General features: G+C 43.6%; 1 protein-coding gene across 16 annotated transcripts in view; it reads left to right on the forward strand.

The window, feature by feature from the left end:
• WWC1 (WW and C2 domain containing 1) overlaps nucleotides 1-17,068 on the forward strand; it is a 66,921-nt gene extending 49,853 nt beyond the window's left edge. For 9 of the 16 annotated variants that reach the window (XM_086851299.1, XM_023936264.2, XM_086851310.1 and 6 more), the window contains 13 exons: nucleotides 640-1,178; nucleotides 5,247-5,355; nucleotides 7,068-7,148; nucleotides 8,039-8,125; nucleotides 8,857-9,049; nucleotides 9,830-9,982; nucleotides 10,501-10,601; nucleotides 11,378-11,525; nucleotides 12,202-12,366; nucleotides 13,809-13,901; nucleotides 14,747-14,977; nucleotides 15,718-15,839; nucleotides 16,324-17,068. In XM_086851299.1, coding sequence (XP_086707425.1) covers nucleotides 640-1,178; nucleotides 5,247-5,355; nucleotides 7,068-7,148; nucleotides 8,039-8,125; nucleotides 8,857-9,049; nucleotides 9,830-9,982; nucleotides 10,501-10,601; nucleotides 11,378-11,525; nucleotides 12,202-12,366; nucleotides 13,809-13,901; nucleotides 14,747-14,977; nucleotides 15,718-15,839; nucleotides 16,324-16,390 — 2,089 coding nt within the window. In that variant the 3' untranslated portion in view covers nucleotides 16,391-17,068. The remainder of the gene's footprint in view (nucleotides 1-639; nucleotides 1,179-5,246; nucleotides 5,356-7,067; nucleotides 7,149-8,038; nucleotides 8,126-8,856; nucleotides 9,050-9,829; nucleotides 9,983-10,500; nucleotides 10,602-11,377; nucleotides 11,526-12,201; nucleotides 12,367-13,808; nucleotides 13,902-14,746; nucleotides 14,978-15,717; nucleotides 15,840-16,323) is intronic. The other 7 variants (XM_086851301.1, XM_086851307.1, XM_086851311.1 and 4 more) reach the window with 1 other exon arrangement.
• The last annotated feature ends 243 nt before the right edge of the window (nucleotides 17,069-17,311 follow it).

Below are 17,311 nucleotides of genomic sequence, written 5' to 3' on the forward strand. Positions count from 1 at the left end.
GGATAAATAAAGCGTGTGAATTGATTTCACAGCCCAGCCCCTACTTTTTCCCTTGCTCTCTTGGCCCTGGATTCCATGTAGCAGTCTTTTACATGGATAAATCCTGCCAGCTTTCTGGACTGCTGGCTGCTGTGATCTCTGAGGGCCAGATCCAGGCAGCTGTGATACTGCCTTTTGGCTGCAGGTCCAAGATTGAGGCAAATAGAAGAAAATTTCCATATGGTCAGACAGTTCATTGCAATAACTTCATCTTCTTGCATGGGCCTTGCTGGTTTTTGCAGTCTGCTTTGAAGATTAACAGGAGCCATAGATACTTTCCAGAGAGATGCGGGAGGAGGGGGATGGCACAAATTTCAATTGGTTTGAAACTGTTCATTGGAGTTGTTTTGGCTAAACAAGGGCTCTTAGGAGTCTGATATGGTGAGTAGAAAAAATGAATATGGTTGATACTATTTGACCAAGCAGTGACCCACAATTTCTGCTGTGTAGACTGTGGTTCTGGATTGCTCTGGGGACTAATGCGTGTGGCCTGAGCTAACAAAGCAACACCCTGTGGGCTTAGAGATGTGGTGACATTGCAGTGTTTTCATGAGAAATCAGAAGGTACAGTGTCATGGTTTTCTGACTTGTTTCCTTCAGTCTCTCCACCAGCATGCTTTCCCTCTCCTCAAGCAGCAGCCCTGGTTCTCTTGCATCTAGCAGAGGATCTCTTGCCACCTCCAGCCAGGATTCGTCCACCTCAGCCAGTTTCACTGATCTCTACTATGAGCACCTGGAGCAGCTGGAGCAGTTGGACTCGGAATATCAAAACAAGCTTGACTTGCTCTTAGAAGGAGCCACTGGGTTTAGGCCATCAGGCTGTATCACCACCATTCACGAGGATGAAGTAGCAAAAACTCAAAAAGCAGATACCACCAGTCGCATGCAGGCTCTGAGGTCCTTGTCTGGTACTCCCAAATCCATGACATCACTGTCCCCAAGGTCATCTCTCTCTTCTCCATCTCCACCTTGCTCTCCGCTGGTGATAGACCCACTTCTGACTGGTGACGTCTTTTCAAGCCATATGGATTTTGATGATGCAGAGATAAGTGCAAATCTGTCAGAACTCACCCTAAACACTGGGAGTGGCAACTGTAGACTGGAAGAGCCTCGAGCAGGAGATAAACATCTAGGTCAAGGTATGGTAGGAAAAGATTTTCACGCACTGCATGCATTTATATTTAATGTCATTCATAAAGCATTGCGAAGCAAGTGTTTCAGAAGCTGTCATCTTGTTGTCTTTATGTTGAAAAATGTTTTCAACTCTGTTTTCTGTCTTGTTTGGGAGGGAGGGTTGGTATTTTAATTTGTACACAAAAATACTGATATAATGAGTCTTGCAGGAGACTGATTTATGTGTGTTTTTACTGTAGACAGATGCATGTGGACACAAATCACAGGGATTTCATGTGCAAATGTAAATGGTCGTGGTGGGATTCCTGGTTTGGTTTGACACTAAACTATTCAGAATATCATCTATTGTTTTGGGTCTGGGAGACACAGTGCCATATTGATGCAAAGTTTTTTGACCAAGCTTTTGAGGAGGGCTGGAAAATTCATATAGCTTAACAGTTAACAAATTATAGTAGTAATAATCCTTCCCCACCACCTTGGTATGCATAAGATCCTGCTCTGGTTCCCAGTAAATCAGTGGCAATGAATTTATTAATTTCAGCTGAGCAGACATGTCAAGGCTGTGCTCAAATTCTGCTGTTTTGGTCTCTTAGCAACAAAAACGTGTTTAGATTGTAAGCATGATAAAGTAAGACATTAGAGATAGTGGATGTTCTCATATATATGCATATGGCTTGTTGGTGGGTGGGAAGGGTTCATCCTTTTTTTGGAATGGAGGGGCTGAAGTGGATGGAAAGCAGTTGGCACAACCAGGGCACAGTGCTAGGGCCTGTCTGAAGTTCTTGTGACTGCAGTTGGGTTAAATCCAGTGAGTGAAAGGACTGGATTTGTAGCTGCAGTGAGGAAGAGCTTTAAAGGCAATATAAAGTTGCAAGATACAGTTCTGTGAACCAGCAGTACAGATTGTTTCTGTTTTTCGTGGGATTATGGAACAGCCCATGCGAATAAAAGGAACCAGTACCATATTACCACCACCTTCTGCATTAAGAAGGCTGACACTATTTAAAACACAATAAAAAACACAAGTGCAAATCTTCCCCTTTGAGCTACCATTTTCCTACAAGCAAGAGGTATTATGCATTTGAGTAGGAAACACTAATTATTAGAACTGGGTGCTGATTAGTTTTAACCTTTTTAGCTCTTCAAGATTTGCCAAGGCTGTTAAAGTGAAAGCTCAGGTGTTAAGCAGATTAAGTGATTACTGCTGTTAGCCAGTCAGCAGACAAAATAATCACCATAAGTAGTTTATTTCAGGGCAATAACGAGATGAGATTCTACTCCTCAGGCATTTTGGGGGTGGGGGGTTCAGTGTAACACCCAAAATGCATGGGACTGGCTCTGGGGTGGTCAGTCCTGGGCAAAGCACACTCACATGTCCTGGAAGCAGAGCTGAACAGTGTATCTGAGAGCTTTGCTGCTGCCTTCTGGTAGAGCAGAATCTCCACTAGCTTTGAAACTGAAATAAAAGCTGCCTTTCTCACCTGAGAAACTCCTGAGTGATTTAGGAGAAATGAATAGCAAAACCTGGAGCCTGGCAGAGTCCAGCATTCTCTGATTAAATGGTTGGATGTGAGGACGGTGCATGACATGGCTCTTCAAGGCCCATGGAAGGGCAAGTAGCAGGAAGAGCAGAGCAAACTTCAAATTCTTCATGTGAGTGAAAACAAAAAGGTGAAACAACACCAATAGCATCCATCTGCTTGGAAAAATGGAGGAGAGTTGAGTCAGTTCTGAACTTTTTTATTAGTGTGGTATCTCTTCAGACACTTAAGGCTAAAGACTGAAAGTCTGAATTTTGTGTTAATTAGCTGCAGGAAAGGGCTGAACTTTTCAAGTCTTTTGCAAAACCAATAAGGAAAAGGGTGTCTGGAATTGTTGTCACAGAGCCATTGGTTTTATTCACCTTTACACTGTAGCACTCTGCTGTAGAGAAGTTACTTCACAACAGCTTCACTGTTACGCACTTTCTGTATTCACCCCTCTGGCCCTGAGGTGCTCGGGGCAGGTGGTCAAGAATGAGGCTTTCTGGATTGGAAAGACTCCATGGCTTTGGGAACTGAGGGAGAAAGAGAGGTTTGGTGTGTGGAGGCCAACCTGCAGTGCCTTTCCCAGTGAGCCACTGTGATGTAAAAGGATTCCCAGAGCAGTATTTGGTGTGTAAAATTCCAAGAATCATATTCAGGAAGCCAGCCACTGGGGAAGAAGTTATTTTCCTGTTAAAACCATGGACGAGGAGGTATTGAAGGAGCATTGAGGAAAGAAGTTTTGACCCTTCCCATGAACCTCTAGCACGGCCTGTGATCCACAGCACTGCAGGAGCCTGGCCCTGGCACATGGCAGGAGGGAGGATGGATTAAAGTGGGAATGGAGTGTTAAATGGATCCATTTGTTTCAGTTAATGACTGATACTTGTGTTGCAGGTGATAACTTCTATTCATGTGGATTGGCCTGTGGGGAAAAGGTCTTGGACATACTATTTCTGTCCAGTGGTTCCATGGGAGTACCAAGATGAGAAATGCCATTTGGTGGTAGTGTCAAAAAATGCGTGGATAAATGGGCCCAAAATGGCACAGGTGTCTCAAAGCATTGGGGTTACTTGTAGCACCCTCTACTGTTGGTTTACGAGTCCTTATGGTATTCCATAACCCTTGCACATTTTTCCTCCAGTTTATTCAAAGCTGGGTTTAATTCTTTTAAGTGGCTTTGTGAGACTGTGAAGAAAACAACACCAAGAGAAATCTGAAAAAACAAACTCAAACCCCAGAAAACCAACCAAAACCCAAATTTGCTTTGTAGTAAAGAAAATATGCTTTGGAAACCATATATTGGTTTGAGGGCATGTGCTTGTCTAACTCTATGGGAAAGAAGGACCACTTGTGAAAAACAAAAGCCCGTTGGAACAGAGTGTAATGCTCTGCTACTGTGGGGCTCCAGCTGCTCCCAGGGTGACACTTTGGCACCTCCTCACTCTTGGAGCAGGTCTCCCACATCCCTGAGGATGAGAGCCAGGAGCTGGGTATGGCCCAGCACTCATTAGCCACGTTGGCAGATGGAGTTCTCCAGACTCTTGGCTGCAGCTCCTCTCCACTGAAATGTTCAAGTGGAAAGATGCAGAATATGCAGGTTTCCAGGGAGAATCTTTCCCTGTTTTGAAGCACAAGGAATTTATGTGAGATAACACCTCTGTACAAAATTTGCTTCACCTTCTTTGATTTCTCTTCCCTATCTCCTTTTCCCTGTATTCCTGCATATGACTTCTCTTTTAAATCCTATCTCTTTCTCTCCACATTCAGCTAGTTAACCTGGTCTTTCTGGACCTGCCTTTTGTCCTGTGTAGACAAACATTTCAGATTTAGGGGGTGGTTTATTTGCTGTTCCCATCTTGAAGCTAAACTTGGTATTAGCTCTCCAGGTGGGATACACAGCTCCACATGATCTGTACCTGGCCAGAGCCTGGTCAGCAGTGCTTGCCCAGCCATTGTTCTCTGGGTGGCTGGAGCAGGATGATTGCTGCCTGTCTAAGGGTACCTTGCAGTAGGAGCTCGTTTATTGGTTCATATTTATAAGTTCACTAGAATTTGGAAGTCCTGCTGCTTCTGAGCATTGCTCATCAAGTCAAGGGTACTGCCCTGCCTTTCCAGGGCTTTGGAAGCCTCTTCTGGCATCTCCTGCAAGGACCCATGCCCAGGGAGGTGCCAGGGCAGGCAGCTGTAACACACTGGGCCCAGCCTGTGTGTAACCTCAGCCCTCACACTGCTGCAGGGCACAGGGAATAAATGGGCACTCACTGTGCAATGAAACCCTCTCTCAACTCCACCACACAGTCTATTCCCATTTTCCATGCACTTTTTGTTCTCCAGGGCAGTTTGGCACATTCCCTCACTTCAAGGCCATCTTTCAACTCAGCCTGCCCTGCCTCTATCCTCTCTGTCTTCAGAAATGTGCTGTTGCTTAACAATACCTGGCTGGGGGAAAAAAATGCAATTCAGGGGTAGGATAAGAAGAAAAGCTGCTGGTTAGCCAGTTTGTTTTCATTAACAGCTGCTTTTGGTTTTCCTCTGCTTTTCTGACAGGTATAAACACAGCTGGAGGGACGGCGCTGAAGGTGGCAGGCGTGTCAGCTGCAGTGTCTGATGAATCTGTTGCTGGAGATAGCGGGGTGTACGAGGCATCTGTACAAAGGTAGACATCAGATCTCTCTCCAGAACGAAGCCAATGACTCAGCTTTGCACAAAAGTCAGCTGGAATACTGCTGGTTATGAGCTTTTTTTGTAATTCAGTGGCTAAACTTCTCAATCTCGGGTTTCTTAATACTCCTGAAAAAACTGAGGAGGTTGAATTTGATTATCAAAATGACCTATGCTTCCCATAATAGAAGCAGCTGAAAGGAATCTCACAGAGAGCTGCTTGAACAGCTGGCCCGTTTGTGAAGGTGCTGGTAAGCTGTGGCTGCTGCCTTGGTGGGGGGAGCAGAGCCATCTGGCAGGTGGAAAAATCCCCTCCTCAGCCAGTGACAGCCCTCAGTCAGTGTGAGGGGACTTAAGGGTGTTTAAGGAAGAAAGCAGAAGCACCTTGAACTGCCTGATGGATGTACACATGCAGTGATGCAGTTCCCAAGTGCTTGGAGCAAGAGCAGGATGTGGTGCCTGCAAGAGTTCTCCCACTAAGGGCACAGCTGGGAGCCACTGCTCTTGCTGGCTTTCTGGATTGTCTGTGGGAGCTTTGTCAAAAAGTTCACTGGAAGGTACTGATCTTAGTGGTACATGCTTTGGCTGCATCTAACCTGGGTTTTCCTACTGTTTTATTAGCACTGAGGTGAATTATAGGGTTGTTAGTTGCAAAACACAACTGTAGAGGTGAAAAATCACTCAGATTCCCCTCATTCACTAGTTATCTTCATTAATTCACTAGATAAATGAGTAATTTTTATGTTTACAGCACAGTTCACTTTGACAAGGGAGTGGAATGGTTCTAAAAACTCGAGCTCCTGGGCTCAGGCAGTCAGCTGGGAGTCCCAGGGCCCCTGTGTCCCTTCAGTGGGGTAGGGAGCTCTGGAGAGGGGAGTGGGACAATCACAGAAGGCATCCAATGCACACTCACATTTTTGATGGTGTTGTTTGGGTTATTGGATTGCCAACCCCTGTGGTGCCTACAGTGTCTTTTTGGTGCCTGTCCAAGTAGTGAGGGTGGGATGAGCCACCCTCTGCAGCTGAAATGTAACAAAATGCAAGAGAGTGCTAAGCAGTAATATGGAAAACACTTAGAAGAGAAGAATGCTAATCCTGTTTTTATGTGCTACAGCATAGCCTCTTGAATCAACTAGACAATGAATGTAGTTTTGGGGACTTTCAATGCATAAAACTTGGGAGGAGGAATACATTGGGAGGGAAATGATGCAGAATAGCTCTTTCTAGCAAAGCTAGTCAGTGTACTCTGTCACTTTTAATGTGCTTAAGAAAGTTTGATTTCTTAAAGAAACAAAGGAATTACTTAAATCTAATAAAAGTTGAGAATTTTTTCTGTCACAATGCAGGACGGGATTGCAGTTGTTAAGTTGTATTTCTCTTGCTGGCCAATCAACCATTTTTACTAAAAGCCAATCAAGGGAACCCTTTAAAAATCTCCCACTGCTTTATTTTTGCAGTCTTTTGTGTGGCTTTTTTTCTTTTGGCGGTGAGGAGGGAAGACATATGACTTTCTGCTGATAAGCACTGCAATACATACCTCTAAGGCTGATTGCACTTACTTCTTAAAAAGGCTTTCTTTAAGCTGCTAATTTTACAAAATCCATATACCCAACACCTGAATGGAAAGAAAAAGATCTTGTATCACCTAAATGCAAACACTTCAATAAAAGACAAACCAAATCCTTAATTGTTGTTGATTCCTTTCAGACCATGTGTGTCAGAAGTGATGGTGTTTGACAGTGACGATACAGAAGCAGTTGGAACAGCCAAAGTGCAAATTGCAATGAGGTATGTGCAATGTATTTTACTGGATTTGCCTTCCAGTGGAAAGAATGATAAATGGGATTTAAAAGATTGTGTTTTCTATGCTGTTTTATTCTCCTGTCCTAATAGTATTAACTAACTAATGCCCTTTTTTAGTATAATTAAGAATTACACTTGATTCCGGGAGGTTCTTGGCCCAGATGTCCTCTTTCACGTCAGTGGAAATCAACTGGTGATACTGGGGTATGAGAGTGCAAACCAGCAGCAGGAGCACTGGCAGTGCTGGGCTGGAGAAAGCCCTTGGCTGGATTGCAGAATCCTTAAGGGTGCAGCTTGGGTGGGGAAAACTCCTGAGAATAAGTGGCAGTCTCAATCCTTGACCTCATGTGGGACCCACAGTAGTGGGAAAGGTATAGGAGGGCAGGCACAGAGGCATCCTCCTTAAATCCTCCACTTTTTGGAAGTCATGTGGGATTTGAGGAAAAGAAGCAGTTCAAAACTCATTTGTCATGGCCCTCCAAAGCAAAAGGTTACTCATGACAAATTCTCAAATATTTTTACTTGTAACTTTCCTGTATTGCAGCCATTAAAAGCTCTCAAAAAATTGTAGCTACAATGCAGCAATTTAACTAGACCCCAGGAAAAGCAGTGTGTGGAAGGTCAAGTCTACAGTCCATTGTATCTGAATCCTGAAGTACTGGATGTTCTGGATTGTTCTATATTCTGGATGTTCTGGTAGCAAAACTTGATGAAAAAGGGAACTGGTTTTGTTTTAAATTATGGGCAAGTCGTGGTCCCATTTATAGTGTTGTCTTGTTTGTAAATTTTTGGTATTGTTTGTGTGGCATATTCAGTCACAGATTCCAAGGCAGACTTCTCTAATAGTAATGCTTTTCTGTGTCTTTCTGATTCAGATATGATGAAAAAAATAAACAATTTGCAATACTGGTCATCCAGCTGAGTAATGTTCCAGCACTGCTGTTACAACAAGATCAAAAAGTGTAAGTGCATGAAATAAACACACTTGATAGAATTGTGTTGGATCCCAATAAGAATGAAAGTGAGATTGCCTTATGATTTTTCACACTCTTAAAAATTTGCCCTTCCTGAAACATTTCTATACTTTGTGTGGTGATAGTTATTATGAACTAATAAACCTGTGAACTGAAATAAAGTACAGTTTCTTCCTCAAAGGTCTGTATTTGATAGGGAAGGACTTGCTGGAATTAGCACTGGCTGGTGATGTTCTTAATTGTAGCAGTCTTGAGCACCTGCATTGAGTGAAGAGGGGGAGTTTGTCATGCTGCAGAACTCCTTGGACACTGCACAGGGCTGGGAAATGTGTGGCTACTGCTAGACTCATTCCAAGCACAAGGTCTTTAAATTCAGCTGTGTGCTGAATAAGCTGACAAAAACTGGATTCATTTTTGCTGTTCCTACCTACATAAGGGTGTGAGCAGTGTGACAGGTTGCACAGATGCAAACAGCCATGTGAAACAGGATCCCATGATGTCTGATTATGAGGTTCAGAAGGATGAAGTCTGTGGCAGCTCGTGCCACTTCACATCTCTGATGCTGGGACGAGATGCTCCTTTTTTCTCAGTTGACTGCAGCTCCAAAGAACAGGAAAGGACAGCGGTGTCCACAGTGCTTCGGTTGAATTGCACTGAGGGATTTGTGTGGGGAGCTGCACACCTGTAGGGCAGTGCTGAGTGCTGTGCTGTTCCCACAGGAACATTCGTGTGGCTGTCCTGCCCTGCTCGGAGAGCACGAGCTGCTTGTTCCGCACCAGGCCGGTGGAAGCTTCAGACAATCTCGTGTACAATGAAGTATTTTGGGTTTCCATCTCCTACCCCGCTTTACGCCAGAAGACTTTAAGAGTCGATGTTTGCACTGTAGATAAGTCTCACCTTGAAGAATGTTTGGTGAGTATCCAGCTCTATTTTAATAACTTTGTGTTTGTTTCCTCTTTTTAATTAGACACGATGTTACACTCTTGAGGTATGGCAATTTCTGTGGAAGCCTTCCTGATAATCTTTAGCTATGTGGTCTCTCTCCCACAGCATTCTTTGCAATGACAATTCTCATCAGGAAAAACAATTATGAGATAAATGTTTTGTTACAGAACTGCCTCCTCAGACCACTAGATATTTCTCCTTCATGATTTGGTGTCAAACTCTAACTACTTTTCTTCCTTTTGGAAACATTTATGGTATTGCAATTGAGAACAAATTACTTTGGTTTTGGATACATCAGGTTGTGTACTAAATGTAATGTATTAAAAAATGACCAGGCAGATGAAGAGAAATGAGATATACAAAGCTAAAACATCTGGGTTTGGGCAGTCATTTGTGTCAGCCTTGCAAATTTCTTGAAAGGGAGTCATCCTCTCCTTTCTCTTTCTCTTTGATGCTCTGGCTGTAATTTCTCCCTGCTGCAGTAGCACTGTTTGTACTTCTGGATTCTTGTACAGTGGAGCTGGAGTGAAACACTTGCTACTTAGATAGGAAGCCCTTGACAATGCTAAAAATAATTAAATATAAAGCATTGCTAGTGGTTGTTGAAATGGAATAAACAGACAGTTTTTCTTTTTGTTGAATTTGCCAAAATCAAACAGTCCTGGATTTTCACTCTGATTTCTTCTGACTGGTATGGTAGCTGTTCATTTTAGTATTACACTAAAACTGTGTTTTTGCTCTCAATAGGGTGGAGCACAAATTAGCCTTGCTGAAATATGTAGATCCGGAGAGAAATCAACCCGTTGGTATAACCTCCTTAGTTACAAATATCAGCAGAAGCAAAACAGGAAAAGTAAACAAGGAAACAGCCACTCTGAAGTACCCTGCACTGAAAAAACAGTAAGAACTGCTTAAATTGAACAAATCCCTTTTAAACAGGACAAGCAAGAGTGTTTGTGTGACTGTTACTATAGAGAAATGAAGGCTGGCGTGTTTATATTTAAAACTTGAACATGTCGTTACATGCAGCAAAATAACTAATTTGTTGATTCCAGACATGTCCTTGTCCTGTGCTAAACACTTACTGAAATCTGCTGCTCAGGAAGCTGGGGGATGTGGTACGTGGCATGGTGTAAGTGAAGTGTGAGCTCCAGCCTTCCTGCCCACCAGGCAGTTCACAGTGCTGCCATGGACTTGCTGGGCAAGTCAAGATAGAGTTTGCACATGCAGAGCACAGAAGGTGCTCAGCCTGGAGCTGCACACCTGCACATGCTGGGGGAGCTGTGCCAGCTGTGCCCACAGGGCTGCACTGAGCTGTGTGTGTGCAGTGGGGCTGGGGGCTGCTCTCACCACACAGGCTGGCCACTCTGCAGCCTCTCAGAGTCATTTCTTCACAAGAAGCCTCATTCTCTCCTCAGGACTCTGTCTCAGCACTCCTAGAGCAGACAGCTGTTGAACTGGAAGCTGTGGAGAAGAAACTGGAGGAAAGCAGAAGCACTTTAACTAGTGGAGAGAGCTGGTATGTGCCATCCCACCATCATCCACATCACCATGTGGAGTTATCAGAGCATTTGGGTGCAGAGTTAAAAGCAGATGATACTGAGCTGTGGGAGTATTCTTCTTTCCCTGTTTTGGTGAAAAATCCTGTTTCTTCTCTTCTGGAGGTTGTGCTTAAGAGAATGAGCACAAAGCCGATAAATGTTGAAAATTGTCAGTAGCACTATGCTAATTTTGTTATTTGTACAGTCTTCTATGGATGCCCTGAAAACTCCACTCTGTGGTTCAAGGCTTTGCTTGAATTTTAATGTGGCTGTTCTTTATATGGTTCAGATTCAGATTTCCTTAAAGAACTCCAACATTTGAACTAGAAAGCAAGCCTGACCAATGGGATTGATGGAGAAGTCTGCTGTGAGGTCAAGGGAGCTGAAAAGGGTGTTAAAACAATGCTTGAATTTTGTCCAGTAACACATTTTAACTAAGATTTATGGCATCCTGAGAGCTCCCCTCAAGATGCATTTGCCTTAAACTCAGACCACATGGCTGAACCCTCATCTTCTTTTGAAGCCAGATCAGGATGAAGTTTTTGGCTTTATGTAATGTAGTCTTCTGATGCAGCTTCTCTCCTTTCTAAGCCTGTGTTTGTGTAATGTCAGTGGCTGCAGGGCCTGTCAGGTATACCGGGCTGCCTTGGGGACATGTTTCTGTCCAGCAGCTTACAGGAGGTGGTACCTCCTGCTCCAGCACCAAAGTATTGTCCACAACAGGCCTGTTCAATGACAAAGCTGTTCCTTCCAGGCAAGATGAAGAGGTTCCTGACCTGGAAGAACAGGATGAGATCAGTGAAAATGAAGCAGAGGAGGAAGAAGAATTCTGTGTTGGAAAATCGCTGTGGGAAACAGAAGAAAGTCTGAATTCCCAGCTGCACACAGAGATAGCAGTGAAGGTACAGTCAAGAGCCTTTTGAACAGAAAGATGATTTAAGATTCCCATTGCTCAGCTGACTGGGTTGTTGCTGAGCTGAGCAAAGCTACAGCAGTTATTTGGAAGTTCATCATTGATGATTAAATTTTTATCTACCTGAAGTCTTTGTAAATAATTCTGTGTGACCATTTTGTCCCACAGTTAGTACAGCACCATTTCATGCCTTCTTTTTTCTGCATATGGAAACTGTTTCCATTAATGGGACAGTGGTTTTTACCTTGTTTAATTTTGAATGTAGCTGTAGTCAAACAGGAGTGTGCTGTACACAGCTCTCTCTGGACATCGATTTGGATCTTTGCTGCAGATGCACAACAAGTAAGATAATGGTCTTTCAAATCATACCTGCTCTCTGTGGGATTGCCAAGTCACAGTGATGTGTGGATCCACAGCCAAAGCCCATTGGAATCAATTGTGGTGTACAGCAATCAGTGGATGCAGAGCCCTTAGGGAGCAATCCAGTTAATGCAGCAGAACTCCAGGAGTGAAGTGTCAGGACACACTGCATGAGAAGGGCTAAAGAATGTCTGGGTTTGAATGCAGCAAGTACAGATGTGGCACAGGTGGCTGTCACACAGCCCTGGGGGTGTGTCCTGGGCACATGGAAAGCTGGCATTTACACTGCACTGTGTGTCTTTCAGGTGGATAAAGAGACCAACACAGAGAGCCTCGCACAGTCCTCGACTGTAGTTCGTCCAAAAGACAAAAGAGCAGCAAATCCACCCCAAACTCAGTTTGTCAGGGGTAGCACCATCATCCGCTCAAAAACATTTTCCCCAGGACCACAGAGTCAGTATGTGTGTCGGGTAAGGAAAATGAAACCTTATGAAATGAGGAAATGAGCTTCCAAGTGCTTGTTTTCAGTCTGAATTTCTCACAGAAACTCAACAGTGCTTTCTTCTCTCCCCCTCTGACTTCAGAAGTTGCTCTGTCCTCACCTCCTGGACAGTATCTTACCTTGAAACTAACAGCATTAAGCACAAATTTATCAGATAGATATGTGCACATATATTTGTGGCACATGCAGCTTGTTGAGATGCCCAAACTGACCTGGAAGGGCTGCTGTAAGACAGTGATGAATAAGCTGCATATTAAACAGTTTCCTGCTGCTTGAAGTGTTCTGTGCTAACTCAGTTAGCTCCGTCCACCTGACTTCAGATGAGGTGAACATAAAATCTTGATAAAAATGGAAAGGTAAGTACCTGATAATATCAGCAAAATAACTGTGGAAGCCTGAAATTCATCAGTGTGCTTTGTGTGAAGGTAACTGAACATGCCATGTGTTGGGTCAGATGTCACTTCCCTGCTTTGAAATGTTTGTTCACAATTATTTCCTGAATTGAAGGTCAGAATAAACTATAAATATCTCATATTTTAAGTGAAATTGGCAAACAAGCAAGCAAGCACTGTCTTTCACCACATATGACCTGTCCCAAGTGGACAAGCCCTGAATACAGCTGAGCCAGATTGGCTGTGTAGGGTCTCCCTGGTTCAGAAGCAGGTGCTTCCAGAGGGACAAACCTTACTCATTCTGCAGCAGTGGCCTGTGCTTGAATGGTACAGGTGTTGTGTCCCAGTGCATACAGATCCCAGTGCCTGTTCCCCTCCTCCCCAGCTTTGAGAAGGGATATGAGAAGAGAATCGAAATTAAACCCTGCTTGAGCTGAGCTGTTTGTAAGGGTCTACAGACAACCACAAAACAAGGCAGGCTGTGTGTAAAATGGCAACTTTTCAGCTGATTAAACCCAGGGGGAGAGCTTTCATATAAACTTGCCTCTTCCACCACTAGCTTAAAATACAGGTTATAGAAGAATACAGATTACAGAAAACAGAAATCTCTAATAAAATGGTCCAGTGTTTTACATATGCTAGGAAAGATTAATATTATTGTTATTATTATTACTACTACTACTACTGCTACTACTTACAGCTTATTTTTCTGGGCTGTTTTGCCCAGCCTAGTTACTTGCATAGGAGAAGAGCAGTGGGGCAGAAGCCCATATCATAGCCTAACTTAGTGTCTCTCTTTGCTCACAGCCTATTCCCAAAAAGGGACAGAGTTCAAGGCTTGTGGCAGGATCTGGCTGTGCCAGTGTGTGCTGTATACTCAGACTGGGGTGACAGCTGTCTGCCTTTCACAAAACTTCATAGTTCTGCTTACAACAACCTCTGGTCTCACTGATAGTGTGTTTATGCACTGCTTGTATTTCTTTCATGAAAAATTTGTGGGTTTCGTCTTCCTTTTCAGCTGAATCGCAGTGATAGTGACAGTTCCACACTATCCAAAAAGCCCCCCTTCGTTCGGAATGCGATGGAGAGACGAAGTGTCAGAGTGAAACGGGTAAGAACATCACCACTTTTTTTTCCTCTAACACAGACTCATGCAAAAACCAGATAATTGTTTTAAAGGAAAAGTTAGGAATTATAAATCAGTTGCCACATGCTTTCATTCACAACCTTTCATTGCATGAAGTCTCTCAAGGATTCTTTGAAATTATCAGATTATGACAGGAAAGTTTAAGGTGGAACTCACCTAAAACAATTAATTTAGGAAAATGGTTCCTGGTATTTTCCATCTTGTCAGAGAAGTAGCACAAACAGTTTTGCTGTGTTTATTGTTGTGAGCTTCTTAAGTATTTATAATAAATTTGAGGAGCTGGAAAAGAAGATGAGGAGAACAATGTCTCAGATGCTCAGGTGACCCTTTTGTAGTGATGCCATGGCACACAGTAAACCCCTGTGCCCATTGTGATGGCAATCACTGAAATTCCCCAGGATATTAACACTGAGCTCCTAAGGAGATGTGTTTTCTTGGGACAGTTTGTTTTTGAAACTAGCAGAAGGCAATACTGGAAAAAGCCATCACAGGTTTTTCTGCAGCACTGTGGATTCATCTGAAGACGAGACATTAAACTTAGTAGGAAGGTGTGCAAGCAAGACTTGTTTGATTTGGAGAAGCTGCCAAGGAAGAACTTGAGCAGAAGCAGAGAAATCAAAACACTTATAGATAAGACTTCCTTGAGTTTGCGGTATCTGTCTCAAGACAGACTGGAAAGCAGGATCAATAGAAATGGTTTGTGCAAAGAGAAGCATTAGAAAGATGGGTCTCATGATGTGTTGGCACTTTCTGGGTGGAGTGGTTGGGACAGTTCTCCTCATTGTGTTCACACACCCCTTCTCTTCCAGCCTTCAATCAAGTCCTTCAGTACAGAGCGCCTGATCCGCACCTCACTGGACCTGGAGCTGGACCTGCAGGCTTCAAAAACCTGGCACGACCAGCTGGTTCAGGAGATCTCAGTGCTGAGGGAACTGAAGGAACAGCTGGAACAAGCTCAAAGTCAGGGTGAAAAAGAGTTGCCACAGTGGGTGAAGGATGATGAGAGGTTTCGACTGCTGCTGAGGCTTGTGGAGAAACGAGTGAGTCATACCTGCCTTGGGGTTTCCGTTCCACTTGGTGGAGAAATGGAGAAATTTTGGGAATAGGGGACTTTGGACAGTCAGTAAATGAAGTTTGAGCACTTGTTAGTCAGTCTTGTCTGCCACATATGGCTCCATCAAGCTGTTAGTCCTGAGCCCTTGCATTTGCCAGCAGAGAGATTTGCTACCCTAGCAGAGGTGCAAATACAAGAAGTCACAAATGCCATCTGTTCTGCCAAGTGTGTTCCCCCAATCTGCAGGAGGTGTGGTGTGTGGTGGTTGGCACTTACTTTACCTTACTTTATATCACACCCTCTCCCATGCACAGGGCTCCTTCTCAGCTTCTGGGATTTCTCAGCACCTCTGCTGGCACCAGGCAAAGACCAAGCTATGCTGGCACCAGGTGTAGGAGGGAGTTGGTGTGAGGTGCTCTTTGGAGTGCTGTCTTCTTGTGTGTGCTGATCTTCTGTCCGAAAAGATCTATCAAGAAGATACAAAGAGAGCACTGACAGAAACAATTATTCTTACCACAGGCTTGAAGGACACCTTACAAAAAGTTCTCTCCCTTAGAATGATTAGTTGACAAGCTTCAGTTTAGCTTCTGTGGCTTGTGACTTCCAGAGTCAACAGTTTCCAAACCCCTCAGACCTGCAGCTGAAATACTGCTGTGTTTGGAGATCAGTTAGGATAAGATAATTCCTCCTGGAAACACAGACAGCTCTTCTTCATTATTCATTTAGGTGCAAAATCCAGAACACAAGTGTGAGCTCAAGGCCGATAAAATGATGAGAGCTGCTGCCAAGGACGTCCACAGGCTGCGAGGACAGAGTCGAAAGGAGCCTCTGGAAGTGCAGTCATTCAGGTAATTATAGGTAAAGGGGAGGAAAAATTGACTACTACCCTGATTTTCTGTGGATGACTGAGATGCTGATGAAGAAGACTGATCTCTGCAGAAGTAGTTAACTGTTCTGCTTAAATAAGAACTTCTGTATTTTCCTATCAAAGGTCTGACTCAGGGAAATTAGTTGCAGCACTGCACATGATCAAAGCAACAAGCATTCTCCGAGTCATTCTCCACCTGGCAACAAATTCTTTAACACACAAGCAGCCCTTTGCTTCCCTAACAGACCCAGAAAGCAAAAAGCCCTGAGCCTTTCTGAAATAGCTTTTGGTAATGTCAGTGTTGTGGGTTTAACTCACGTCTGATAAGTAAATAAAAGGTGTAGGATGTGAGAGGATGTACATCTGCTCCTGGTGGGGACAGCTGGTGGGATAAATTCTCACGTGGATGATGGACATTTCTGGCAGGATTTCTGTTGCATTTACAACTGATCATCTTTTTGCAGAGAGAAAATGGCGTTTTTCACACGGCCAAGAATAAACATCCCAACGCTCTCTGCAGATGATGTGTGATCATCATAAAGTATTTTCTTTCTGGACAATTCTACAAATGCAGATTGGGTTTTGAAGTTATTTATGTGGAATTATGAAGGTACCAAGGCATTTGTATATTAGAGCTTTTGTCAGTATGTGGATGTTTTGAAGATTTTTAGGTTAAAGTTATATCATCACAGAAACCAGCATTAAAGTGACAAGATTGTATAGTTTGTATATTTAGGAATGTATTTTTGGGAAATAGAATTTTAAATAAGAACAAATGCAGCGTAAGGTGCTGTTATTCTTAAATAATGCTGTTTAGACTTTTTGTACAGCTCTACCTTTTAGAGGTTTTACTGCAATAAAATAAATTTGAAGGAACCTCACCCCTACCTTCTATGATGTTCTGCATCGGACTCTCCTCTGAGTGATGTATTTTGTACCCTGTGGGGAATGCTGGGAGCCGGCTGGGACTCCCAAGTGCTGTGAACGAATTCTCTGTGAGCTATGAAGCATTTGTGTTTCCTGCCAGGTCATAAAAGTAGGTGTGAAGTTCAGAATACTTGCACTTTTAACAATTGTACTGCAGCTCATGTCTGTAATGGGTCTGTTAAGGTAACGTGGGGAGCCCATTGAAACCACTGCTGTGGGAGGAGGGCTGCAGGTTTAAAGTCCATTTTAGGTTTTTCCAATAAAGTGACCTTTCTGGACAAATATGTCTTCTTGCTTTTTGTCTTGAGTGGATCTTCTCATCCCCTGGCACCTAAACTGGGGTCCTTTTGTGTCTCCAGTGGGAAGCATATAGTTTTTCTCATGTCTTGTCACATGAGATGCTGTAATTGACACATTTCATATAATCATGGAATGTCCTGAGCTGGAAGGGGGACACAAGGATCATCCAGTCCAGCCCCTGTCCCTGCACCAGCAATCCCACCCTGGGCATCCCTGGAGCAGTGT

Source organism: Cyanistes caeruleus, chromosome 15, assembly GCF_971803275.1.
Source record: "Cyanistes caeruleus chromosome 15, bCyaCae1.hap1.1, whole genome shotgun sequence".
NCBI lineage: Eukaryota > Metazoa > Chordata > Aves > Passeriformes > Paridae > Cyanistes > Cyanistes caeruleus.